The sequence below is a fragment of the Crocuta crocuta genome, unplaced genomic scaffold (genome assembly GCF_008692635.1).
Source record: "Crocuta crocuta isolate KB4526 unplaced genomic scaffold, BGI_CrCroc_1.0 scaffold39, whole genome shotgun sequence".
Taxonomy (NCBI): domain Eukaryota; kingdom Metazoa; phylum Chordata; class Mammalia; order Carnivora; family Hyaenidae; genus Crocuta; species Crocuta crocuta.
Window position 1 is genome coordinate 2595239 of NW_027533334.1, and position 26508 is coordinate 2621746.

Sequence of the window (26508 nt, forward strand, 5' to 3'; positions counted from 1 at the left end):
TTCTGTCACCTATTTACCAATAAATAAGTTGTTAATGGAGACATTACCCCAAACTGACAAGTTTGGAGGACTGTCAGGAGCTAATGTTTGATTTTCTTTCTATGTCTCATTATTGGTGTATATTTAGCATTGTACACTATAGTAATTGGAATTCTGTAGGTATTTCAGATTTTCTTCTCTCTCCTTGCCCCTACTAATTTGATGAATGAATGTATACCATAGCATAGACTCATGCAATTGTGTAAAACAATAAAAATATAAAATGGCAGTGTTGTGTTATGGTCACATGAAACATTATGAACTCTATATAAAGTTATCTTATGATAATCTTAGCAGAAATTTGGTTCTAAAGAATAGAATTACAAAATATACTGTATGATACACATATGTGGCAAAATATTGTGTGTGTGCATGTGTGTGTGTGTATAAGCCAGAACTGGAAAAATATATGAAAAATAGGAAAAAATTTATTTGAAAGGTGATTATTGTGGGTGAATTTTTCTTCATTTGAAAATGTCATTCTAATTTTGTTTATACAATAAATTATTTAAAAATTTTAGGCAGTACAGTCTATTGGCTCAGGTATCATATATCATATCACTAAATGTTCTGCAGTAAGAGAGTTCTCTACAAAAGCAGAATTGTTCTCACTTTGTTTCCCCAAGATTTTATTTAAATTCTAGTTAGTTAAAACACAGTATACTATTAGTTTCAGGTGTAGAATTCAGTGATTCATCACGTACATATAACACCCAGTGCTCATCACAACAAGTGCCCTCCCTAATGCCCATCACCACCTAGCCCATTGCCCACCCACCTCTCCTCCAACAACCCCTCAGTTTGTGTTCTCTTTGCTTTAGGTCAAAATACAAAGGTCTTCATGAAACAAACAGTAGGTGTTTAATGAATTGTTGAGTAAGTAGTGAGCCAATATTAATTTGCCATTAGAACTAACCTATTTCTTAAAATAAGATTTTTTAAACCCCTGTCACTTGGGCTTAGTTAATATTTGTTATAAAAATATCACTTACTGTTATATATCTTTTAAAGAGTATGTTTTTTCCCTCTCTTCCTCCATCTCCCTCCTCCCCACATCCTCTCAGGGAAATCTGAAGAACCAAACTGTGCTTGTGATCAGTTCCGTTGTGGCAATGGGAAGTGTATACCAGAAGCCTGGAAATGTAATAACATGGACGAATGTGGAGATAGTTCCGATGAAGAGATCTGTGCCAAAGAAGCTGATCCCCCCACGGCTGCTTCTTTCCAGCCCTGTGCCTACAACCAGTTCCAGTGTCTGTCTCGGTTTACCAAGGTTTACACTTGCCTCCCTGAGTCTTTAAAATGTGATGGCAACATTGACTGCCTTGACCTAGGAGATGAGATAGACTGTGATGTGCCAACTTGCGGGCAGTGGCTAAAATATTTTTACGGTACTTTTAATTCTCCCAATTATCCAGACTTTTATCCTCCTGGAAGCAATTGTACCTGGTTAATAGACACTGGTGATCATCGTAAAGTCATCTTACGCTTCACTGACTTCAAACTTGATGGTACTGGTTATGGTGATTACGTTAAAATATACGATGGATTAGAGGAGAATCCACACAAGCTTTTGCGTGTGTTGACTGCTTTTGATTCTCATGCACCTCTTACAGTTGTTTCTTCTTCCGGACAGATCAGGGTACATTTCTGTGCTGATAAAGTGAACGCCGCAAGGGGGTTTAATGCTACTTACCAAGTAGATGGCTTCTGTTTGCCATGGGAAATACCCTGTGGGGGTAACTGGGGGTGTTACACAGAACAGCAGCGTTGTGATGGGTACTGGCATTGCCCAAATGGAAGGGATGAAATAAATTGCACCATGTGCCAAAAGGAAGAATTTCCGTGTTCCCGAAATGGTGTCTGTTATCCACGTTCTGATCGCTGCAACTACCAGAATCATTGCCCAAATGGCTCGGATGAAAAAAACTGCTTTTTTTGCCAGCCGGGAAATTTTCATTGTAAGAACAACCGTTGTGTGTTTGAAAGCTGGGTGTGTGATTCTCAGGATGACTGTGGCGACGGCAGCGATGAAGAGAATTGCCCGGTAATTGTGCCTACCAGAGTCATAACTGCAGCCGTCATAGGGAGCCTTATCTGTGGCTTATTACTGGTCATTGCATTGGGATGCACCTGTAAGCTTTATTCTCTGAGAATGTTTGAACGAAGGTCAGTATCAAGACAAAACTGGAGTGGTTATGGCTTCTACAATAAACATGGCCCCAGTATTTGCAACACTACTTTAGTGTGATCAGCAGGGTACTGTAGTTTTATACTATTTATAAAATCAGTGTGAAAACACTGACTCAAGAGACTAAACACATGTTAAAAACTAATCAGGGGTACCAGGGTGGCTCAGTCGGTTAAGGATCTGGCTTCGGCTCAGGTCATGATCTCGCAGTTTGTGAGTTCAAGCCCCATGTCAGACTCTGTGCTGACAGCTCAGAACCTGGAGCCTGCTTTGGATTCTAGGTCCCTCTCTCTGTCCCTCCCCCACTCGTGCTCCATCTCTCTCAAAAATGAATAAGCATTTTAAAAATATATTTTAAAAACTAATAAATACTTAAGAATTATGAGATGAGAAAAGCCAGTCTGTATTTACCAGTTCTTGTCTTCAGATTAATCTACATTATAGGAATTTTGCAAGCTGCAATATTCAGTTGTAGTGTTTTAACCTGTGTTTTTATAAATAAGAATTCAACAATTCCAAATATTTGAGAACCTACTATGTTCAAAGCACAATACAGATAAGTAGTAAAATGAATAAGGCATAATTTCACTGGCACTTTAGAGTTAGGAGGAAGGCATTGGTGGGTGGAATAAGATGACAAAAATGTAAATGATGTTAAGAGCTATAAAACAAAGTATAGAAAAGCCAAAAGGGAACCTAATCTGATTGGAGGGTAGAGGAATGGAAAGGCTTTTATTGAAGAAGTGCCATTTGAAATCTACAAGTGGAATGAAGACAGGGAAAAGATACTGTAGTTGAAAACAATAACCTGGGAAAATGCATAGAAGTAGGAATGCCCAGCATTGCTTGGAGAAGTAGCACATAGTTCATTTCGTCTGGAGCCTGAGATACATATCAAGGGCTAAAAGGTAAAACTTGGAACATGGAGCCAGTGTCATGTCGTGGAGGTCCATGAGAGCTGTGTGTCAGGGTTAGTAAATAGGTAAGTTTTAAAAGGTGACCTTTGGGGAGGGTTTTCTTCCGTGTGGGGTGGGATAGATTGGACTTGGGAGAAGCTAATGACAGAGAGAGGTCCCTTAGGACGCTGTTGTAGAGATAGTGACCCTCAGTCCCAGAAGAATTAAAATAATAGATTCAGCAAAGGACTTCATGTACCCAACAGCTAAGCTAATAGATGTATAGTATCAAAGTAATCATGCTGCCTCTTTGGCCAGAAAACTCTTGACTACATTGCAGCATAAGAGCTCAGTGAAGAGTCAGAGGTCTTGTAAGAACAAGCTATTCCAGAAAGCGTACTGGTGCCTCATTCATTCTATTCCTCATCTAAAAACTAAATGTGTTGAACTTGATTACTTTCACTTAAAGTCTCAAACGCCTTATGTTCTTAGGGCTTTAAAGATCAAATACATTTACCTTTTATGGGTATTTTTAACTCCTTATAACTTAGTGATCCAGGCTCTAGGGAAAGCCCCACGACTCTGCCTTTGTATTCTCAGTGTTGAAATGCTATAGATATTCAATAAATGTTGGTTGGCTAAGCTTTAAAAATGGTTAAATATAATAAGGTTCAGATTGTTTTCATTGTTGACTTAAAAAATTAGTTTAGCTTGCCTTTTTAACCTTTTCTACTTCCCTCTTTTCCCTCAAACAAAGGTCATTTGAAACACAGCTTTCAAGAGTGGAAGCAGAACTGCTAAGAAGAGAAGCGCCTCCTTCTTACGGACAGTTGATTGCTCAGGGTTTGATTCCACCAGTCGAAGATTTTCCTGTGTGTTCACCTAATCAGGTATGTTGCAGCTTGTAATTTCTGTTTCATAAAATGAATTCTTTACTTGTATATATGATATAGGACCTTTGTCATAATTTTTGCAGTCAAGGATTAAATACATGGAGGATTTGAAATGATGTTTCATCATATTTTAACAAATCCTACAAAATACCAAATGTTTTCATTCTTCTGATTTGGTTATGTGATTCTTAAGCATTTTGCTATTTATGATAGTTTGGTGCATTAAAATTCGGAAGTAAAGTTTGGTGAATTATTTTCCATTTGAGCTAAACATCTAGAAGATTTAAGAATGAATGTTAAAATTAATATGTTGGTAATATAATAGTAACATGTTAGATTAATTAGTTAATAAGTAAAAGTAAATTGCAATAAAGTTAGCATTTCCACCTGACTAGAGGGAAAACTTGTTCACATACCGTTTTATTTTTAAATAGTAGCTAGTAATATATTAGTAAGATGCTTGATTAACTAGTTAACAATAAAAGTAATTGCAGTGAAGTTAATATTTCCACCTGATTTGAGGGAAAACTTCTTCACAGCCAGATTTTAGTGTTTAAGAATTCAGACCAGTTTCTTTAAATAGTAACTCATTGTTTTACCAATGTTCCTGAATTCCTTAAAGTTCTATTAGCGCTATTTTGGGGTGCCTTGGTGACTCAGTCAGTTAAGCATCCAGCTTCAGCTCAGATCACAAGCTCATGGTTCGTCAGTTTGAGCCCTGGATCCAGTGAGCTTGAGCCCCCTCTTCGGGCTCTGCAGTGACAGTGCGGAGCCTGCATGGGATTCTTCCTCTCTCTCCCCCTCTCTCTTCCTCTCTTTCTGCCCCTTGCTCACTCTCACTTTCTCTCTCTCAAAACTAAATAAATTTAATAAAAATTTAAAAATTAAAATTAAATAAAATTCAATAGAATTGAATAATAATAAGTGCTTTTTCAAAAATTTCTTTTTCAATGCCTAAATTATATCAGGGGTCATAAGGGCATAAGAGTGTATGCAATTAAAATGTAAATTCATTCAGAACTATGTATAAAAATTGACAAACATTATCTTCCCAGTGATTTAATTCTGTGCAAAATGGAAGACCGTTTCCTTTCTGGTAAATAAGATTTCTGGTTACAGTCTGTCACCTTTATTCGAGTCTTTTAGGAAATATTGGTGAAAATTTGTAGTTTTAAGAACATTTCTCTGGATGTAACTTGCTAAGTAAATAATTCAAAAGTTCTACTCATTGGAAATTTGTGTGCAAAATAGAAGAGAGCTATATATTTCCAGCCCTGCCATGTGGAAGGTTTCTTTTTAGGTAGGAGCACAAACAGTGGTTAATCCCACCCACCTACTCCACCATCTGTCACCTGCCCCCCCTGTACCCTGAGGCTGCCTTCAAGAGTTCAGCTAACTATGGAGTTAAAGGAAGCACAGTCCACACAAAACAAGTCTCCTCTTAACAGAAATTACAAGTTCAGAGGTTCCCAAAATGATTTTCAGTTTTGCCTGTTCACTAGAAAGACTTAGAACCCATGGAAAGCTGTTATACTCAGGGTTCTGGTTAATTACAGGGAAAGAACCTGGACTAATTCAGCCAAAGGAAAAGATACATAGAACAGGGTTCAGGAGGATACCAAACCCAGATCTTCCAGTTGCCCTCTCCCCGTGAAGTCAGGCCAGTGTCACGCTCTCAAAACAGGTGTGTGACAGTGTGCACAGAATATTGCCAGCAAGGGAAGCTCATCCGAGACCCAGCATCCAGAGTTTTTATCAGGGCTCCATCATGGAGGTCTGATGAACTGCACAAGTGGCTGAAATCAGTCTCCAGCCGCTGCAGAGGTTGACTGACACTGCTGGGTCCAAGTGCCCCTCCTGCATCCCACTGCTGGCATGGCTTCGAGCCCCACCCGAGACACAGCGTTACCTGAATCGGGCTGGCCCGAGGCCCCAGGCAAGGACTCTCCGGTCAGAGATGATGTTGCAAGGGCTTAGCAATCACATCCCAGCAGCACATGGCAAAGGTCAGACCTCACTCTGGGTAAGGTTTAATTCTTCATTCAGACTACACTGTGCTCTAGGTTTATAATTAGCCTTAGGAGGAATTGTACTTACCAAAGTTTTAAAATAAAATATGTTTATGAATAGTAAACTAGATTTTTATTTCATTTATGAGATTAAATTTTCAAACCTAAAACTTTTGGTAACAAATTATCAAATTTCCATAATAGTTTTTAAAAAGAAAAACAATATTCTAAATTACCATCCCATTCAAAAATAGGAATTCTTTCTGAAAAAAATGCTTTCTTCTTCATAAACTGAAGAAGTATGTAAAATTATTCCTAAAACATCAGGAAACTAACGTTAAATTAATCTTAATTAAACAGACTTTTAACTCTAAGTAGAGAACTTCACTATGACGGACTCTAATGTGAAAGTGAGCATCGATGATCTTGATGGCTGATAGCTGAGTAAAAGGGAAGCTTATCACCAGGTTCACTGCTGAGTGTAACGTGGTGCTCACATAAAAGCCCTAAGACTCAGACGCTAAGTGGTGAGGACCACATCTATGGAGATGTGCCTTAGGGATGTGAACCATTCTTTTTAAATATATAATTAGATACTTAACTGGTGAAAAACCTGACTCATTAGTACAGTAAATCTCTGTGTGCTGATCTTCAGATTTCTTACTAACAGTCCGTGCTAGATTATTAAATATTCCTATGACAGTAGTTCCTTTGCTTTCTGTGAGTTGTATTCCTGAGATTATGTTCAAAATGCCTATGTGGAAATTATAGGTAAATTTAATACCTGTCTTGAGGAGAGATGGAGAACACATGCTGTCACATCTTCTGTCCTTCTTTTCTTCTGTGAAGGGAAAAGGAGAGCCATTCGTTTTGGCAGAGTGAAATTATATCATCAGTGGGAAGGGAATATATCCACTCACCATTCTTTCCTGGAAATACTGTATTTTAAATGCCAAATGCCACAAATGAAAGCTGTGTTTGTTCCAAGTTTGAATACTCCTTTCTATAACCACTAGATGGAGCTTAAAGACTGTTCTCTATAAATGTTATTGTCTGGTTTTAAAAATAATCCACTAATGTAATCATCTAGGAAAATGATTAAATTTTCAAAGAATAAGGATATTATCGGTAATTTATGCTTAACGCTAAGCTGTAGAAAATAAAACTTAATCTTTAAAGATTGAGAAGAGTCCAAATGTCTCAAATACCATTGTGCTGTAGTGCTATACACAAATTAATTCTTTAAGCTTTCTTGTTTTTTGTGCTGTATTATAAATTTAATTCTCTTATTTATGACAGTATAAATCAGTCTTCACTATCCATTCATTCAATAAATCCTTGAGAACCAACTGTGAAATACATATAACTTTACCATGTTTGGGAAAGTTTCAGCCTTGTAAGTCAAGTCTGACTTGTTCTGTTTTTAAAAACAAAACAAGCATAAACCAGATAAAGGGCCTGGTTTACATTCCTAGCTAAAGAAGGGTCAAATAATTTTGTCTGTCAGCTTTGATACACTTTTAGAATTGGATTACAGTGTTCAGTTTTGAAAGATAATAGTTGTTGTAATTGATACAGAACATCACTCTAAAGTTGTATATATAAAATGCGGTGTCAGGAGAATCTTCAGTGAGCAGTGGTATGAGGTAGAGGTTAAATTTCTGTAGTAGGTGAGCCTGCACCGATGGGAGAATGGAATTCATCCTTCACAGAGCCTAACAGTGAGTAATAGCGCCTTTAACCACAGTGCATTCTTCTTAGAAGCACGTTTTCTATGTTAGTGCTTCCTTGCTAGCGATCTTAAGATCTTCTCTTATTTTCTGTAGGCTTCTGTTTTGGAAAACCTGAGGCTAGCGGTACGATCTCAGCTTGGATTCACCTCCGTCAGACTCCCGATGGGAGGCAGATCCAGCAACATTTGGAATCGTATTTTTAATTTTGCAAGATCACGTCATTCGGGGTCATTGGCTTTGGTGTCAGCAGATGGAGAGGAGGTTGTCCCTAGTCAGAGTACCAGCAGAGAACCTGAAAGAAGTCATGCTCACAGAAGTTTGTTTTCTGTGGAGTCCGACGACACAGACACAGAAAATGAGAGAAGAGATACGGCAGGAGCATCTGGTGGGGTTGCAGCTCCTTTGCCCCAAAAAGTCCCTCCCACGACAGCAGTAGAAGCAACAGTGGGAGCAAGTGGAAGTTCCTCAACTCAGAGTACCCGAGGTGGTCACACAGATAGTGGAAGGGATGTGACAAGTGTAGAGCCCCCAGGCGTGAGTCCTGCACGTCACCAGCTCACAAGTGCACTAAGTCGTATGACTCAGGGGCTGCGTTGGGTACGTTTTACCTTAGGGCGATCAAGCTCCGTAAATCAGAACCAGAGTCCTTTGAGACAGCTTGATAATGGGGCCAGCGGAAGAGAAGAAGACGATGATGTTGAAATGCTAATTCCAGTTTCTGATGGAGCCTCAGACTTTGATGTGAATGACTGCTCCAGACCTCTTCTCGATCTTGCCTCAGATCAGGGACAAGGGTTTAGACAACCGTACAGCGCAGCAAACCCTGGAGCGAGGCCAAGTAATCGAGACGGCCCCTGTGCGCGCTGTGGCGTCGTCCACACCGCCCAGATCCCAGACACTTGCTTGGAAGCAGCACTGAAAAATGAAACAAGTGATGACGAGGCTTTGTTACTTTGTTAGGTATGGATCACAGGAGCGAGGGTGTGCAAGTTGAAGCAGTATCCGTTCGTGGTTTTGTAACTTCACAATTAAACTAGTTTTAATTTAAAAGCAAAAAAGATGCAGGGTGATTTCTTACTATTATATGTTAGCCTGCATGGTTAAATTAAACAACTCATAACTCTATGAACTTTAGAGTTTACTGTTTTAGCAGCTAAAATTGCATTATGTATTCATATTGTTCAGTAATGGTCTTCCATTCATTTTAATTGTTTTTACCAGGTACTGTAGTTCACAGTAGAAGTTTGGCTGCTGACTCATTCAACTGTCAGTTTATCTATTCTGTGTTAAAACATTTGTTTGTACAAAATAATACCTTCTTCTCATTTAACCCTTTATGCTTTTTGCCATTACTCTTGTAACTTAATATACCAGATATCAAGGTGGTTAATGTACAAAAAAAAAAGCCCCTTATATTTACCTAAGTTTTTATTTAGGTAACATCTGTCTAAATAATATTGGATTTCATTATAATATGAGCTTTCTCAAAGGGAAAAACCTTTGCAAATTTTTCTCTTACATCTAACATTCTGTGATGTGAAATTTAGATAGAGTTAGATAAATTAATGGCAAAAAAGAAACTCTTTTATAGATTTTCTAATGTTGACTTTAATACTCCAATATGGTACAAACCAAATGGTAAAATCCCAAGTCATTTCTTTTTTCATCTCTGTTTAGGGACAGAATTAAGCAGATGAAGATATTCTACTATGCATTAAATCTTGAACTTTATAAAAAATGTACAAAAATTGTACAAGATAAGTTCCAACTGGTAATGTCCTTCCCTGGTACAGGGTGATGCTTGTATTGGACCCTAGGGATTTGCACTAAAGTCATACCAAGGTCACAGATGAGTTCAGTGCACAAGCACTATCACTTTCAATACTGTCATTTGCTACCACAATGACTATATATTTCCATAGCTTTGGGGGGGGAAGCATTTTTATTACAACTTGAAGTTGCTTTGCTGGTTTCATATTTATTTGTTGTATTTAAATACTGCATTATTCTAAGAGTGATTTTCAATATATTTTATTCACTGTGGGGGAGGATCATGCTACACGTCGGAAGGCAAATTAAGAAACCCTTTGGATCCACCCCCCTTTTTTAAGTAGAATAAATTGCAAACCCCGCATATTTTTTTATTGTCTATTCTTGTTTATTTATTCTTTAGCTGTCTGTTTTAATAGCTTAATGATTGAGTATGAAATATGTATTTGTGTGTGATTATTGCTATTTATTAAATTTTCAATATTTTGCTGAATGTCATTTTAAAGCATGTTTGAGGTCTTGTGTATTTGTCGTGTTATGCTGTCAGGAAGAACTGACTGAAATGTTTTAATATGTATCAAAAATTAAAAATCACTTTTTTTGTATTGCCTTGAGGTACTTTTTAAATCAGAGTTGCTCTTTATTTGTGTTACATTTCGGAGCCCGCACACAGCTTGAGTCCATAAAATACCACATTGTGTCTAGAAGAACATTGAAGGGCAGGGAGTCTTCGCTAAAGTGATAGCTTATGCCAGCCCTTGAGGGTGAAACTTCCTAAGGAGCTGAATATATTTGCCTGTGAGAAAACTGCTTGTTTCTTGTAAGATGCAATAACTCCATTAGTTCTCTTTTCATGATTTTCAGATACATTTCAGACCCATATAGAATATTTCCCTGGCAAAATTTGTATCACCAAATTAATCTTGTTTAGGTCCTACAAATAATATACCATATTGTATAGGTTTCTTGGTTTTGTTTCGTGGCATTTCTATTTTAATTTCTTGCTGTAATTAACTAATACATTTCCTGGCTCAAACAGTAGAAAGTAAGTCTCTCCCCTATCCCAGACACCCATCTTGTAGTTCAAAGAGACCAGCACCAATACCAAACTCTGTATACCCCTCCAAAGGTGCCATGTAAATCCATAAATGTATCCATATATATATGGATATAAATATATATATGGATATAAATATATATATATAAATGCCACATATAGTAATACAAATTATACTAAGCATACTTTCTCTACACCTTTTTTTAAGGGAAAAAATGTATCTGAATTTGAATATTAAAACTAAAGTTAGGTATTTCATTTTTTTAACATTTATTTTTGACAAACAGAGGCAGAGCATGAGCAGGGGAGGGGCAGAGAGAGAGGGAGATAGAGAATCTGAAGCAGGCTCCTGGCTATTTGTCAGCACAGAGCCTGACGTGGGGCTCGAACCCACAAACCATGAGATTATGACCTGAGCTGAAGTGGGACGCTCAACCAACTGAGCCACCTAGGCACCCCAAGTATTTCTTTTACTTAATTTTTCCCATTTAAATTATGACCTATCCCAAATATAAGTCTTCATTTTTTCCCCAGCTCCATTTTATGCTGCAGCATTCAATAATGCATTCTTTCCTTACTATTTGAGATGACACTTTTATCATATAATAATTTACATACTACTTGGATATGTTTCTAGACTCCCAATGCTATTCTCTTCAACTGATCTACCCTTCTTTTATACTAGCCCTATACTGTTTTAATAACTATAATGTTTAAATGTTTCAAATATTGCTTATTTTTCCATTTGAACTTTAGAATTGACCTACTGAGTTTCACAAAACAAGTCCATTAGCACATGGGGTTTCTTTGGACCATTTATTTTTAAATGTTTGTTTATATTAGAGACAGGTAAAACGTGAGTGGGGGAGGAGCAGAGAGAAGGAGACAGAGAATCTGAAGCAGGCTCCAGGCTCCAAACTGTGAGCACAGAGCCCAACATGGGACTCGAACTCAAGAACCATGAGATTATGACCTGAGTCAGACATTCAACCAACTGAGCCACCAAGGTGCCCCTAGACAATTTAAATTTTTGTAGATTAACCTGGGGAAATTTGACATCATCATTGTGCTAAAGCTTCTGTCTGAATCACGATACCTGTGTAAAATGGTGCCCATTCGTTCAAGTCTTTTTGTGGCTGTTTGCTTCAGACATGTTTCACATTTTACTTTATAGAGATCTTTGTTCTTAAGAGTTTATTCTTAGGACTTTCATTGTTTTTGTACCAATATTAAGGAAATCTTTTCTTTTTATAATTCAATCTGAGTTTAGTATATGTGAAACCTAATGATTTCTTCACATTAATTTTCTCCGCATCTACCAGACTACCATTGTCTTAGTAATATTTTTCTTTTGTGTTTTGTAGTTACACAATTATATCTTCCAGTTTGCATACCTCTTACATTTTAATTGCATTGTCTAGTACTTCTAGAGTAATATTAAATATATAGTCAATCATGTTAAGGAGTATTCATTGATCCATTGATCTTTATTAAAAAAAAAAAAACCCTAACCAAGAATGCATGTTGAATTTTATTACACGCCTTTTCACTATGGAGATGATCATATGATTCTTCCCCTTTGACCTTTTAATATGTTGAGTTTTATTAATATATTTTGTAATTTTGAACCATTCTTGCATTCCTGAAATGAACTACTTGGCCATGTGAATATTTTTAATATATTGCTAGATTATATTTTATTTAGCATATTTGCAACTGTGTTCATCAGTGAGATTAGTCTATAGTTTTTATGTGTGTGTGCTGTCTTTAAGAAGTTTGCTTATTATTTTATGCGGGTGAATTTGGAAACTTCCCCTCTTATCCTTTGCTCTGGAACAGTTTAAATTGCCTTAGAATATTCTGTTCCTTAAAATTTCAGTGAAATTATCTGGATCTGATGGATGTTTGGCTGGTAGCTCTTTGACAACTTTGTTGCTGTCTTCTGTAGTATTGGTCTGTGTAGCTCTTATATCTTGGCTGACATCATAAGTCTTCCATTTCGTCCAGGTTTACAAATGCAGTTGCCTAGGGTTGAGCAAAGTTTCTCTTCTGTGCATATGGCTCTCCCTTCTGTCTTATGTTTGCTCTGCTATCTTCTTAAATAAGATAGCTAACAATTGACCTTTTAAACTTTTTATTTGTTTCTTCCAGAGTGGTATGTTTTGAATATCTCTGTCCTATAATTTTTCTATTTTCCAATTAACTGACTTCCACTTTAATAAATTTCCTACTTTTTGCTTTCCTTAGTTCATTTGTTGTTTTTTCCCCTGACTCCTTGAGTTAGCACTTCACTCATTCATTTTTATTTTCTAATTATTGATGTGTGATTTAAGGCATAGACAAGTCTGAGCACTGTTTAAGCCGAATTACTTAGATGTCTTGGTGTTGTCATTACTCTTATATTCTAGGTGTTGTGATATTTCAGTATTTATTTCCACCTTAACCCAAAAGTTGTTTTACAGAAGAAAGTTGTTTTTTTCCTTTTTTCCTTTCTTTGTTCCTTTTTCCCCCAGATAATGGGATTTTGGTAGTTTTGTTTTCTTAATCTTACATTGATTTTCATTTTTATGGCATCAGAATCAAAATGTTATGTGTATTATTTGGGGAGATTTCAGTTTATTGTCCTTTCTCATTTTTTTTAAGTGTTCCAGGAACACTGTTAAGAAGGATATTCTCTGTTTATGAGATACAGATTTTAGTAGATATGACTCAGATTGTCATGACATAGTACTTTGTCTTGTCTCACCAGTCCATCAGTCAGAGCTCCAGGGTTAGTTTGGAAGAGACTAGACACCTCGGAGGCTGTCTTAAAATTCTTTTGGCCAACAGCCCTGCCTTAGCTCAAGTCATCAGCCGGGACTGAGAACGTAAGTACAGGATGAAGGGAAGTCTTTCTACAAGCTGCTAGGGCTTCAGTTTCTACTCTTGCCACCACCATCATCCGCTGCTCATTTGGAAATAAGTGGGTGAGACAGGCTAAAAGGACAAAGAAAAAAGTGTATGGTACATTCAATTTGCTAGGTATTTGTTGAGTACCTACCACAAACCCAGTGATGATGACAGGAGCTCCATTCGGGCTGCTCGCTCATTGCTTCATGCCCTTGCCCCTGCACTTCAAGGGAGAAGATCGCAGCAGCCTCATAGGACCCGTTTTACTCACCCTGTATAAAAGTTGATAGAAACAGGCAGTAGAGAGAAAGGTTGGTTCTCGGAGTAACTGCACCCACCCTCATTCAGAAATAGCGTACAGATTATAAATTGCATGTGGATACTACCAGGGGCTGGAAGTTGGCTGATTATGTTTTTTTCTAAGGTCCTCAACATTCAAGGTACAATGAGGCAAAGTAAAATTCACAGAATTGTAGAGCTGGAAGGAATCTTTGAAAAGGAAGTAACAGATGTAGCTGATTAATCAGGAATGTTTTCAAATTCAATGAAATCTCTGTTTATTCTATGCCTTGTAACATAAGCCATATGTGCATACGTGGTTTAACCATTATGTGATGTTATGGATTTTTTTAAGGTCATTCTTTTGACATATTTTGGCACATACCTGACCTAAATGACTGTGTCCCCATGTTCACACTATCAAAGACATTTCTTTTTTTTCCTATAATTCATATTTTATTTTATTATTTTTTAAAATTTTTTTACCAATAATTTATTGTCAAGTTGATTTCCATATAACACCCAGTTCTCATCCCCACAAGTGCCCTCCTCCATGCCCAGCNGGATGCTGAGCACCGTTTCATGTGTCTGTTGGCCATCTGGATGTCAAAGACCATTTCTAAGAGACTTTACCACAAGCTGCTTTTTCGTCATAGGAGGGAATTCTCAAAGCCTGTATTTACCCCTTGTTGAGTGCATACTGTCTGCCAAGCCCATTATATGGATCTTTGGATCCTCACAGTCCTATGCCAATAGGGCAGAAGTCCTGTAAGGACTTAAACTAAGACAGCAGGGCAAAATTAAGAATTGACTTTGTCTTGTCTGCCTCAACAGCTGTGAATAAGATGAATCATAAAATGAAGTAATATCAGTAAAGAAAAATACCCATCTTCAAATAAGAACTAACAAACCTGAATTATACAAACTCACTGAGCCTCAGCTTCCTCATTTTAAAACAAGGATAATAGCAGTTACCCGATAAGATCGTTGTGAGGAATAAATTAACATTTGTAAAGGCCTTAGCACATGTTCTGGTCATGTACTGCTGTATAACAAACTTCTCCCAAACTTTATGGTTAAAGCAACCATAAGTCATTCAATTTGCTCACAAATCAATAACTTGCTCAGAGCTCAGGAGAATTGGTTCATCCCACTCTTGGCGTCCACAGGGCTGCAGGATATACTCACTAAAAGAGCTCACCTGTATGACTGACATGTCTGTGCTGGCTGTTGGCTGGGAGCTCAACCAGGAGGCTTGAATCCTGTCCGCGTGGGCCTCTCCCTGGGGCTGCTTGTGTTCCTTCAATATGGAAACTGGGATCCAAGAATGAGTATCCAAAGGCCCCTGCAGACGCTGCAAGGCTTCTTATGACCTAGTCTTAGAAGGCCCAGGATGTCACTTCTGCCATCTCCTACTGGTCAAACAAATCACTAAGGACAAACCAGATCCAGTAGAGAGAGTGCTGGACGCCACTCTCGGTAGTGGACATAGCAAAGGATTTGTGGCATTTGTAATCTACCACAGGACCTGACACATAAACACTAACTTGCCAGTGACTGCTTTAAGGAAAACAGTGTTAATAGTCCCCATGAAAAAGCTCATTTGCCATAAGGATCAAATCAACTCAGCTCTTCCGTCACATGTCAAGTACGTCAGTTGTGCATATATTGATTACAACTACAAAGGTAAGGGGTGCCTGGGTGACTCAGTCGATTAAGCAACTGACTCTTGATTTTGACTCAGGTCACGATCTCACATTTCATGAGATCAAGCCCCACTTTGGGCTCTGTGCTGACAGCATGGAGCCTGCTTGAGATTCTCTCTCTCTTCTCTCCCTCTCTTTGAAATTTTTATTGTTGAATTTGTTAGAGGTGACATTGTGGGTAAAAGCCAGAGAGCCTGTGTAATCCAGCCCCGCTTCTTCTTATATGTGATCTCTAGCAAGCCCCTTAATCACTCTGTACTTCAGCTTTTCATGTGTAAATGGAGATAATAGGGCTATTGGTGACTTAATTAATTTAATATTCATAAAGAACTTGGAGCAGCTCTTGGCTATGATAAGCACTATGTGTTTGCTATTATTGCCTGAATGTTCAACAGAGAACATCTCTTAAGTTTGAATTAATGTTTTTTTTTAATTATCTATTTTTGAGAGACAGCGTGTGAGCGGGGGAGGGGCAGAGAGAGACACACACACAGAATCCGAAGCAGCCTCCAGGCTCTGAGCTGTTAGCACAGAGCCTGATGTGGGGCTCAAACTCATGATTCATGGGATCATGACCTGAGCTGAAGTCAGACACTTAACCGTATGAACCACCCACCCCTGAAGTTTGAATTCAGTGAGATATTCTATGTGTGAAACATCCTGAAAGAGCTGTGGTTTCTGAGGATCATAAGAGTGTTCTTACCCTGAGTGGTTCTGAGTACAGCCACCTCCCCTGGAATCATGGAAGTGAACTGCAACCCAGAATAAAAGTCCAAATGAGAGCAAGAAAAGGGAGAAGAAGCTGTAGCACCTCTCCTGGGATGAGTTGAAGGGAATTCCCAGACGAGGAGGCAGAGGATGCTGCTGAGGCAATAACCTAGTGACTGAATTTGGGATGATGATTATGGGTCTCCTAGAACCTGGTGATTTTCAGATCATTCAGCTCCCTCATTGTAGCAAACACTACCAGCTGCGTACCCAGCATGCAGCAGCAAAGGGGCCTCGTTTCATTTATTAATTTTTTAGATGTTACTTATTTTTTATTTAAAAATATTTTAATGTTTATTTATTTTTGAGAGAGAGAGCGCGCATGAACAGGGGAGGGGCAGAGAGAGAGGGAGACACAGAATCCAAAGCAGGCTTCAGGCTCTGGGCTGTCAGCACAGAGCCCTACATGAGGCTTGAACTCACGAACCATGAGATCATGACCTGAGCTGAAGTCGGATGCTCAACCGACTGAGCCACCCAGGCGCCCCTATTTTTTTTTTTTTAATTTAAATCCAAGTTAGTTAACATGTAATGTAATAATGATTTCAGGAATCGAATTTAGTGGTTCATCACTTACATATATAACCCAGTACTCATCCCAACAAGTGTCCTCCTTAAAGCCCCTTCCCCTTTAACCTTCCCCCACCTAACACTCCTCTAGCAACTCTCAGTTTGTTCTCTGTATTTAAGAATCTATTATGGTTCATCTCCCTCTGTTTTTATCTTATTTTTGCTTCCCTTCCCTTATGATCATCTGTTTTGTATCTTAAATTCCACATATGACTGAAATCATATGATATTTGTCTTTCTCTGACTTATTTGCTTAGCATAATACACTCTAGTTCCATCCATGTTGTTTTAAATAGCAAGATTTTATTCTTTTGATTGCCAAGTAATATTCCATTGTATATCTATACCACATCTTTTTTATCCATTCATCTGTCGATGGACATTTGGGCTCTTTCCATACTTTGGCTATTGTCGATAGTGCTGCTATAAACATTGGGGTACATGTGCCCTTTGAATCAGCCTCTTATATTCTTTGATTAAGTACCTAGTAGTGTAATTGCTAGGTTGTAGGGTAGTTCCATTTTTAATTTCTTGAAGAACCTCCACACTGTTTTCCAGAGTGGCTGCACCAGTTTGCAACCTCACCAGCAGTGCAAAAGGAGGAGACTCATTCTAAAGGTCTGGAGAAAGGAAGAGAAAAAGTCTCATATTTCTGAGCAACTGCACAAGCCTTGGCTTGGCTACCGCGACTTCCGGTTACCTGATGCATCGGTTGTAATCTTCTCCATTACCCACAGAGTAATACCTTCCTAACTTGTCAAATGGCTCCTAAATTGGGAAATAACAGTGGGCTGAAGGATTAAATGAAATAACATATATAAACAAGTTAACACAGGGAAGGTTCAATGCAGTTTAGTGCCATAAGCATAGTTATGGTTGATGGTCAGATTATCGATAAACTACTGGCCCTGTTCTCTGCCAAAAGTAACTGTTTGTATCTAAGACTTCATTTGCACAAAAGGTTTTGGGGATTAATAAATTTGAAAATCAGTGCTACAGCATTGTAGGACCAAGTCACACCCTATGCTAACCTAGGGCACACATGGTTTTTTAAGATACTGAAATAAATATATTTGGAGAGAATTTACTAAGAGTGATTCCAAGTGATGTCAACTAAGGTAGATGTTCCCATGTGCTGGAAGGAGGCTCAAGCCCAAAGAAGCTTAATGTTTTCCTAAAAGTGACAAAAGCTTTACTAAAGACAAATAGAGTGAGCTGGAAAAGCATGTGCTTTGGAGTCCAATGCATCACAGTTCGAATCCTGACTCTGCTGCTAAAGACTTAGAACTTGACCTCAGCAAGCCTTGTTGTCTCGTCTGAAACATGGGATAATAACCTACCCTTAAGGGTTATATTATAAAGATTAACAAAAGAAAAAAAAGACTATGCAGAAGATTTTCCCAGAACATAAAAGACTGAGGATAAATTTTAGTTGTCAATATTACAGATTCATTTTCCAAATTAATACCTTTTTCTGTTCTCCTCTCCACCATGTGTTATGTGTTTTGTATATTAGTAGGGCTTCCCGAAAGAGCAGATTTCTTACAACAGCCATTGTCCTGTTTTCTTGATTACAGGGCAACTTATGTCTGCGTCTCAATGAAAAGTGGTCTTGGCAGGGACATCTATTTTCTTTTACAAAGGCCAAAATGAAGAATTTCCACAGAGCCCTGAACAGGAAAGATGTGGCTACATGCTTTGGACTTAGTAACATGTGCTGAGCTAGTATAAATAGTATAAATAGGCTCTCAGAAAAATTATTTCTACCCAGAAACTATGGTAATAAGCAACATATAAATAATATTCTAAAACTTTTTTCACTGTCACTGCAATAGGATCATGTATATTTCTATCTTACCTGCTGAGCCCTGATTATAAATAACATAGAAATTTCTGGGGCACCTGCGTGGTTCAGTCGATTAAGTGTCTGACTCTTGGTTTCAGCACAGGTCATGATCTCACAGTTCTGTGGGTTTGAGCTCCACATTAGGCTCTTCGCTGGCAGCACAGAGCCTGCTTAGGATTCTCTGTCTCCCTCTCTCCCTCCCCCTCCCCCCATTGCACTGTCTCTGAATCTCTCAAATTATATAAATAAACTTAAAAAAAAAAAAAAAGGCGCCTGGGTGGCTCAGTCAGTTAAGCATACAGCTTCGGCTCAGGTCATGATCTTCATGGTTCATGGGTTCGAGTCCTGCGTTGTGCTGACATCCCAGAGCCTGTTTCAAATTCTGTGTCTTCCTCTCTCTCTGCCCCTCCCCTGCTCACACACTCTCTTTCTTTGTCTCAAAATAAATAAATATTTAAATAAATAAATAAATAAACTTTAAGAAAAAGAACATAGAAATTTCTTTTGGGTTTTAGATTTAGTTTTACAAATGCATCGTATGAGTTTTAACATCATTGTGTTCCTATTGGTTTCCTTTGCATTATTGCTGGTTTTGACAGAGATTCACCATACAATATAATTTCCATTCCTTTAGCTCATGAGTTCCATTAGAATTGTGTGCCAGGTGTGCAAAGTGATCCTTTGTAACCATTTTCTTGATTGCAGTGAGTGAAAATAAGCATCCGCTATTGAGTACGTCCTGAGCACCAACCATAGTACTAGAGGCCTTATGTACGTCATTCCTAATTCTCGGAACATATCTGTGTGGTAGATACTGTCCCCTGAAGAGGCAGTAGCAGCAGCAGCAGCAGCAGCAATACGTGCCTCTGTCACTGATACTGGAAAGCGGATAATTCTTGAAATACAAACTAACTCTTTACTACATTTTCACACAGAGAATAATGGAGAAATTTTACTTTAGATTTAAGATTTTATTACAGTCACATAGTGAGGATTTCTGTTTTACTGGGAATCATATTTGCTTTATTAAAAACAACAAAAAAGATTAGGGGCACCTGGGTGGCTCAGTTGGTTAAGTGTCCAACTCTTGGTTTCAGCTCAGGTCATGATCTCATGGTTTGTGAGCTCAAGCCCTGCATCAGGCTCTTTGCTGACGGTGCAGAACCTGCTTAGGATTCTCTCCCTCTCTCTCTCTCTCTTTCCCTCTCTTTCTGCACCCCCCCTCAAAATAAATAAACTTTTAAAAAAATAACGAAACAGATTTTAAAACAACCATTTCAAAATCTAGGACAGCTATTGTCAAAGAGAGAGGGAATCGCAAGTGTTGGCAAAGATATAGAAAAGTTGGAACTTTCATACATCTCTGGCGGTAATATAAAATGGTGCAGTCACTTTGGAAAGCAGTTTCACAGTACTTCAAAAGTTAACTATAAAGTTACCATATGACCCTGAAAGCTCACTCCTAGGTACATACCCAAAGAAATGAAAACATAAGTCCACACAAAGACTTGCATGTGAACGATTATCGTAGCATTATTCATAATAACCAAAAAGTAGAAACAACCCAAATGTACATCATTTGCTAAATGGATGAAAGCATGATATATCCAGAAAATGAAATAACACTTGGCGATAAAAAGGTATGAAGTGGAAAACATACTACAACATGAATGAACTTGAAATCATTGTGCCAAGTGAAAGAAGTCAGTAGCAAAAGACCACAAATTAATTGTATGATTCTATTTATATGAAATGTCCTGAAATCTGTAGAGACAAAAAGGAGATTATTGGTTGTGTAGGGCTAGGAAATGAGGAGATGGGAGAGTTAGGATTGGTGACTTCTAATGGGTACACGTTTCTTTTGGGGTTGGTAAAAACATTCTGAAGTTAGATTAGGTGAGTGTTTTCAAACATTGTAAATATATTAAAAACCATCGAGTTGAACACTTCAGTGTGGCAAACTTTGTGATGTATAATTTATCTCCTTAAAGCTGTTAACAATTAGAGAACAAAAACACAAACAATATTCCTTTTCTCCTGTTTGCTTTTAGAATTAGGTCTAAGCCATCCCTGTACAAATAATCTTGCTTATTATTCTACAGGATAAAAGTAATTGTTTTATCAAATTAAAGACAGAAAATACTGTCTTCATCCATTTAGCAGTATAATATAGTGGTTGTCAGTTCCATTGGCCTTGAAATCGACTAACTGTGTTACTCTGGCAGTTAACCTCTCTGAACCATAGTTTTTACATCTGTAAAATGGAAGTAAGACTTTCTACCTCAAGGAGTTCCTGTCAAGATGAGATAACATTTAAGAGCCTCAGCGCAGTGCCTAGTGGATTCAAACTCAACAATTAAATATTCCATAAATGTTTATGGAGGGACTATATTTGCTCACTGTATATGCTCTTTAAGTCATAATGTGAAAACTTTATTTCATGTCAAGCATATATTTTGTAAATCTAGAAAGTCATAATTTTATAATATGAAATTATACTTGTACGTTAACATGTCCACAAAAGGACTCATTAGTCCTATTCAAGGGAACAAAGAAATTATTTTTCCTTTCCAACTTTAAACAGAGGATAATAACTATATATAAATACAGATACAAGCTTACCAGGAGTGGTTTATCTATTATTCACACAAGTTGCTGAACCAAAGAACAGTCCGTCTTTTCAAGATGCCATCTAGTGGTTTATTCTAGCATTACAGTCATTTATTTTAGAATGCAATTAGTTGAATACTTGTTTTTAGTAGCACTCCAAAGAACTTCTTTGAAGGCAAATGTGTGAATGGAAAAGTGAATTAGGCTCAAGCTCAGTTTGGAGCTCCAAAGAAGTCTAAAAGAAACTTTTAGGGGCGCCTGGGTGGCTCAGTTAAGGATCTGACTTCGGCTCAGATCATGAACTCATGGTTTGTGGGTTCAAGGCCCACATAGGGCTCTGTGCTGACAGCTCAGAGCCTGGAGCCTGCTTTGGATTCTGTGTCTACCTCTCCGTCTGCTCCTTCCACACTCATGCTCTCTCACTCTCATCTCAAAAAAATAAAATAAAATAAAAATAAACATTATAAAAAGAAAGAAAGAAACTTTTAATTGTGATCTAATTACTGTAGACCAAATGCTGAACATTTCCTCCATAGAGTCCTGTACTGTGATATTGACAAAGTGAACATGAACTTAGTGAGCTCTTTTTATGTGCCTTTGATAGGTTTTTGATTACACAGATAAATATGGTACAGTTTTCTTCTTCTAGAAGATCACAGATTAGTGCCCTTAAATGCACAGTTACATAATAGATGGGTAGTTACATATTATCCTTGACCCACAGTTTCACTGCGATGTCTAGTACTAAGTACCTCTTAACAGAAAAAGAGTAATTTTTTCCCAAGAAGAATTTAAGGTGAACAACGTTTTTAATGAAGTAGGAAGAGATACAACTCCATTACCTTATATGAGAGAAATAAAAGCATAAAATGAAATGGCATGGCCTGGGCAGAGGTCAAAAGTCTCTGCTTCAGAGGGCGTGGGCATCGATGGGACCAGCACATGTGAGAGGGGCCCCGCACCATGACTGTTGTGTCTGTATTTCATGCTCTTGCCTGTACACCGACTCCTCCCACATCTGGAGCATCAGAATCTCAACACTGTCATGTCTGCTTAGCTTTATACAGTGTTGGGAGGGCTCCAACATGGTGCCGGCTCTCCCTGCATCAGCCCCAGCTGTGGTCTGGAGTAAATCCCGGTAAGGTCTGCCTCGAATCCCTTTTGTTTTATGTCTTGACAGCACCAGGGAGGAAACAGTGGGTCACTTTAGATGTAGGGCCCAGCAAGAGCACCACTAAGTCGAAGATGACTTTTAGAACCAAAGTAGGTAAACTCTTCTGCAGATACTCTATGTCTCACTTTGTATCCAAGTCAAAAGTCAACAAAATTGAAAGGACAGAAAGGAGACAGTGGTTGCCAGTGGCCAGAGCTGGGGGCAGAGAAGATAGACTGTAAAGGGGCACAAGGAAACTTTTGGGGTTGATGGAAATACTCTCTATGTTGGTTGCGATGGTAGTTGCATGAAAAACATGCAGGTCTTTGTCAAAATTCGTAGTACTACATACCTAACTAAACAAGATGAATTTTACTCTATGTATTTTTACTGCTTTTATTTTTATTTTTTTAACTCATAAAGTACAACATTCAAACCCTATTTTGGTCTATGCAACAAAAATCCAAGCAGTGTTTTTTTAATGATTACTCTTAGGGGTGCCTGGGTGGCTTAGTCGGTTAAGCGTCCGACTTGCACTTAGGTCATGATCTCGCGGTTCGTGGGTTCGAGCCCCGCGTCGGGCTCTGTGCTGACTGCCAGCTCAGAGCCTGGGGCCTGTTTCAGTCTGTGACTCCCTCTCTCTCTGACCCTCCCCTGCTCACGCTGTTTCTCTCTCTCCCTCTCTCTCCTAGAAATAAATAAAACATTAAAAAAAAAAAGATTATTCTTACTTAGAAGGGGTAAGAAATTTAGCCAAGAATCCATAGGTGATAGGTGATAAGCCAGAACTCAAATGCAGATCAGCTTATTTATTTTTCATACTCTCTGTAACCCAGGGTACACTTTCACTATTTCCTTATGTATTATTATATCGCTGCTGTAAGTTTTGCTAAGAATGATGAAAATAACTCAAACTGTGGCACATTCTGAGTGACTTAAAGGAGCAGGAGGGTTTCTGGAAGCAGAAGCTAGTGAAGCAGGCAGATGGGCAGAAGAAACCTGTGAGGCGAGACGGGTGTTCTCAGCCCCTCATTTGGGAAAGCAGTGTCTTTCTGTTCAAGGGGAATGACGATAGGCACTAGTATAGGCTGAATTAGGGCCCCCAAAGATACCCGGATACCTTTCTAGACCCTGGCACTTGTGGATATTGCCTTATAGGGCAAAAGGGACTTTGTAGATATGAAATCAAGGGTTTTGAAACAGGGGAAATGATCCTGGAGTACTTAGCTGGGCCCTGACTGTGATCACAGTGTCCTTATAAGAAGGTCTGCGGAAGAAGGCAATTGCAATCATGGAGACCAAGATTGGAGTGAGGGGGCCGCAGCCAATGACTGCTGGCACCCACTAAAAGCTGGAAGAGGCTAGGAAGCGAATTCTCCCTCGGAGGCCCCGGAAACAAACAGCACTACCAAGAGCTTGACTACGGTCCAGGGAAACGGACTTTGGAGTTCTGGCTCCATGATCAAGAGAGAATAAAGTTGTGTTCTTTCAAGCTGTCACCTTTGTGGTGTTTTGTTAGAGCAGCCGCAGGAGATGCAGAAGGACTGTCTCACGTTCCCAGGACGTGCCGGAAACCACCGGCTCAGCATCAGAATCATTTAATGAGCAAAACATAAGCAGAACAAACAAAAATTATGTGATACCAGACTGTCTAGGAGATAAGAACGTTTGCAAAGTATTTTCCTTGAATTTCTTGGAATCACATCAGAACGTGTCTGAAAGTTTTCCCCCAAGGCAGGTCAGTGTTGCCTGCTTTATAAATTGTTTTAACTACTCATGACCTTGGTTACCCAAGCAAGAACACAGAATGGCTCCACAATCCAGTCATCCCAGTCTAGGTCACTCTGTGCAGCAGGTTTGAAACAGCTCACCACGGGGCACAATAGGTCTGAAGTCACCATCAAGGATGCATGATCTCATTCCTGGAGCATCATTTATCCATTTTACATCACCAGAGGCCCCATTGCAGCCAGGATCCGAACCCAGCTTTGGAATCTGGAGACACATAATGGGTAAATCATAGGTTCCAGAATGGCTTACAGCCAGCATTTACTGCTGTGTGACCTCGGGCAAATCATTTGACCTCAAAAGGCTCTTCTATTAAAGGGGAAAACAGTACTCAAGTCAAAGAGTTGCGAGAGTAAAGTAAAATAAGGCACATAAAGTATTTGGCCAAGTCCTGCCTTGACATGAGTGCTTGATAAATCTTCACTACCGGGGCTGGTATTTTTATTGAGGGCAACCATCCTCCCCTTCTGCCTAAGACTGGTGCTCCAGGGAAGAGCCCCCTCCGAAGTTGTCCAATGGCCAACTCTCTCACTCTCTTTCTTTCTCTCTCTCTCTCTGACCCTCCACAGTGAGGGGACCATTCCCACCTTTCACACATGTCATTGCTGAGCAGTGACAAACATGTTGCCCCTGGGCATCAGCACACGGACTTCAGGACCAGTTCCAGCAAGCACCATTCCCTGATGACTGTAGGTTTTACACTCTGTATATGGCACCCTTTCCAGGCAGGACCCCTCCGCCTCAGTGGAAGGACCAGAAATAAAAGAGTCCTGAATCTCAAAGGTAAATCTTACTTGGTCTGCAATTCACTCACCTTGACCCGAGAAGAGTTAAACTCTAAGACTCTGCGGAAGCTCTGAGTGAGCTTCTGCCCCTGTTTCCAGAATCACAAAACTCTAAAAGCCCAGAGGGTGGGTCTTCAAGCACCTGTCAACCTCACTCCTTGTTTTTCAGTTGAGAAGACAGAGGCCCTGAGAGGGACTTGCCCTGCACACACCAGAAGTTGACATCAGGGCTGGGATTAGACTCCTAACGCCAACTCCTCATTCCATTTTCTTCTCTTTTGACCTGTCCACACTGCCTCCTCACCTCTGCAACCTCTGATTGGGGTGTCACTTCATTACCCTGCCAGGGATTTGGAGCCCAGGGTGGGACAGGGAGCTGGGACTTCCCGCAGACCCCAGCCAGGGCACACTTTCTGGAGACAGGTTCTGTCTTGTTCTCTCAGTCTCTGGTGTGCCCGCACAGCTTGTCATCCCTTCCCTCTGCCCATAAACCCTCTCAGGGCCACAGGGTCCTGGGGTAGGAGCGGACAGTTTAGGAGGAGAGGGAAAGCAAACTTCTGGACCCCGGGCTCACTGAGGACTTAAATGCCCCTGGGTTTGATGGGTTCGTTTTCCCCAAAGCTCAAGCCACTCAGTGAAGGAAGTCACTATTTTCTCCTCTACCTTGCTGCCCCTTTGAATCCCCCAGTCAGGGCTGATCTCTGTGGTTAAGCATCAATCTTCGTAATCTTTTGAGTGTCAGTTAGTCCTCTGTGCTCTGTTCCGTGAGTCCATCAACCTGAGTCTTCCCCAGCTAGAAAAATGCAGAATAGCAGTCTTGCTTCCCACCCATACCATGTCTCTTTTGTCCAAATCCTTGCTCACGGCCCAGGGGTGGCCCTACGGAGACCTCTGGGTAAGGAGGTGGCTGAACAGGACAAAGTGAAGACAGAAGGGGCTGTTCCGAGGTCAGGCTTCCTCCAAGGAGCACATTTGCCCAGGCTCCTCCTGCCCAGTGAATCAGAGGGGGAGAACTCTTTCTGTGAGCTAACACTTGTCCTTAAACTTCCCCACTCTTGTGTTGCTGCCCATGGATCTCAATGAGATCCTTTCTCCTGCTTCAGCAACATCCTGCAAACCCCTTTTCTGTATATTTGCTGCCGAAGCGAGCACTCCAAACCCCTTTCCTGATAGAAGTTTGAGTTAACTAAACACGGGAAGTTGGTTTGATATAATGTATCTAAAATAGGGGTGCCAGGGTGGCTCAGTCGGTTAGGCGTCCGACTCTTGATGTCGACTAAGGTCATGGTCTCACGGTTTATGAGCTCAAGCCCCGCATTCCACTCAGATCCACTTTCTCTCTACTCATCCGCCACACATGCTCTCTCTCTTTCTCTTAAAAATTAATGAACATGAAAAAAAAAAAAGACTCCACAGGGTGCCTGGGTGGCTCAGTCAGTTGAGCATCAGACTCTTGATTTCAGATCGAGTCATGATCCCAGGGTTGTGGGATCGGCCCCATGTTGGGCTCCATGCTGAGCACGGAG

The 26508-nt window shown here is 39.5% G+C and overlaps 2 protein-coding genes across 3 annotated transcripts in view; both read left to right on the forward strand.

The window, feature by feature from the left end:
* LRP12 (LDL receptor related protein 12) overlaps positions 1 to 10158 on the forward strand; it is a 72896-nt gene extending 62738 nt beyond the window's left edge. For both annotated transcript variants that reach the window (XM_077748210.1, XM_077748211.1), the window contains 3 exons: positions 1104 to 2208; positions 3884 to 4016; positions 7855 to 10158. In XM_077748210.1, the coding sequence (XP_077604336.1) occupies positions 1104 to 2208; positions 3884 to 4016; positions 7855 to 8721 (2105 nt within the window). In that variant the 3' untranslated portion in view covers positions 8722 to 10158. The remainder of the gene's footprint in view (positions 1 to 1103; positions 2209 to 3883; positions 4017 to 7854) is intronic.
* A 5187-nt stretch (positions 10159 to 15345) lies between these two features.
* The window catches only part of DPYS (dihydropyrimidinase), a 93836-nt gene continuing 82673 nt past the window's right edge, over positions 15346 to 26508 (forward strand). The window contains exons 1-2 of the mRNA XM_077748222.1: positions 15346 to 15442; positions 22437 to 22519. Of these exons, the coding sequence (XP_077604348.1) occupies positions 15346 to 15442; positions 22437 to 22519 (180 nt within the window). The remainder of the gene's footprint in view (positions 15443 to 22436; positions 22520 to 26508) is intronic.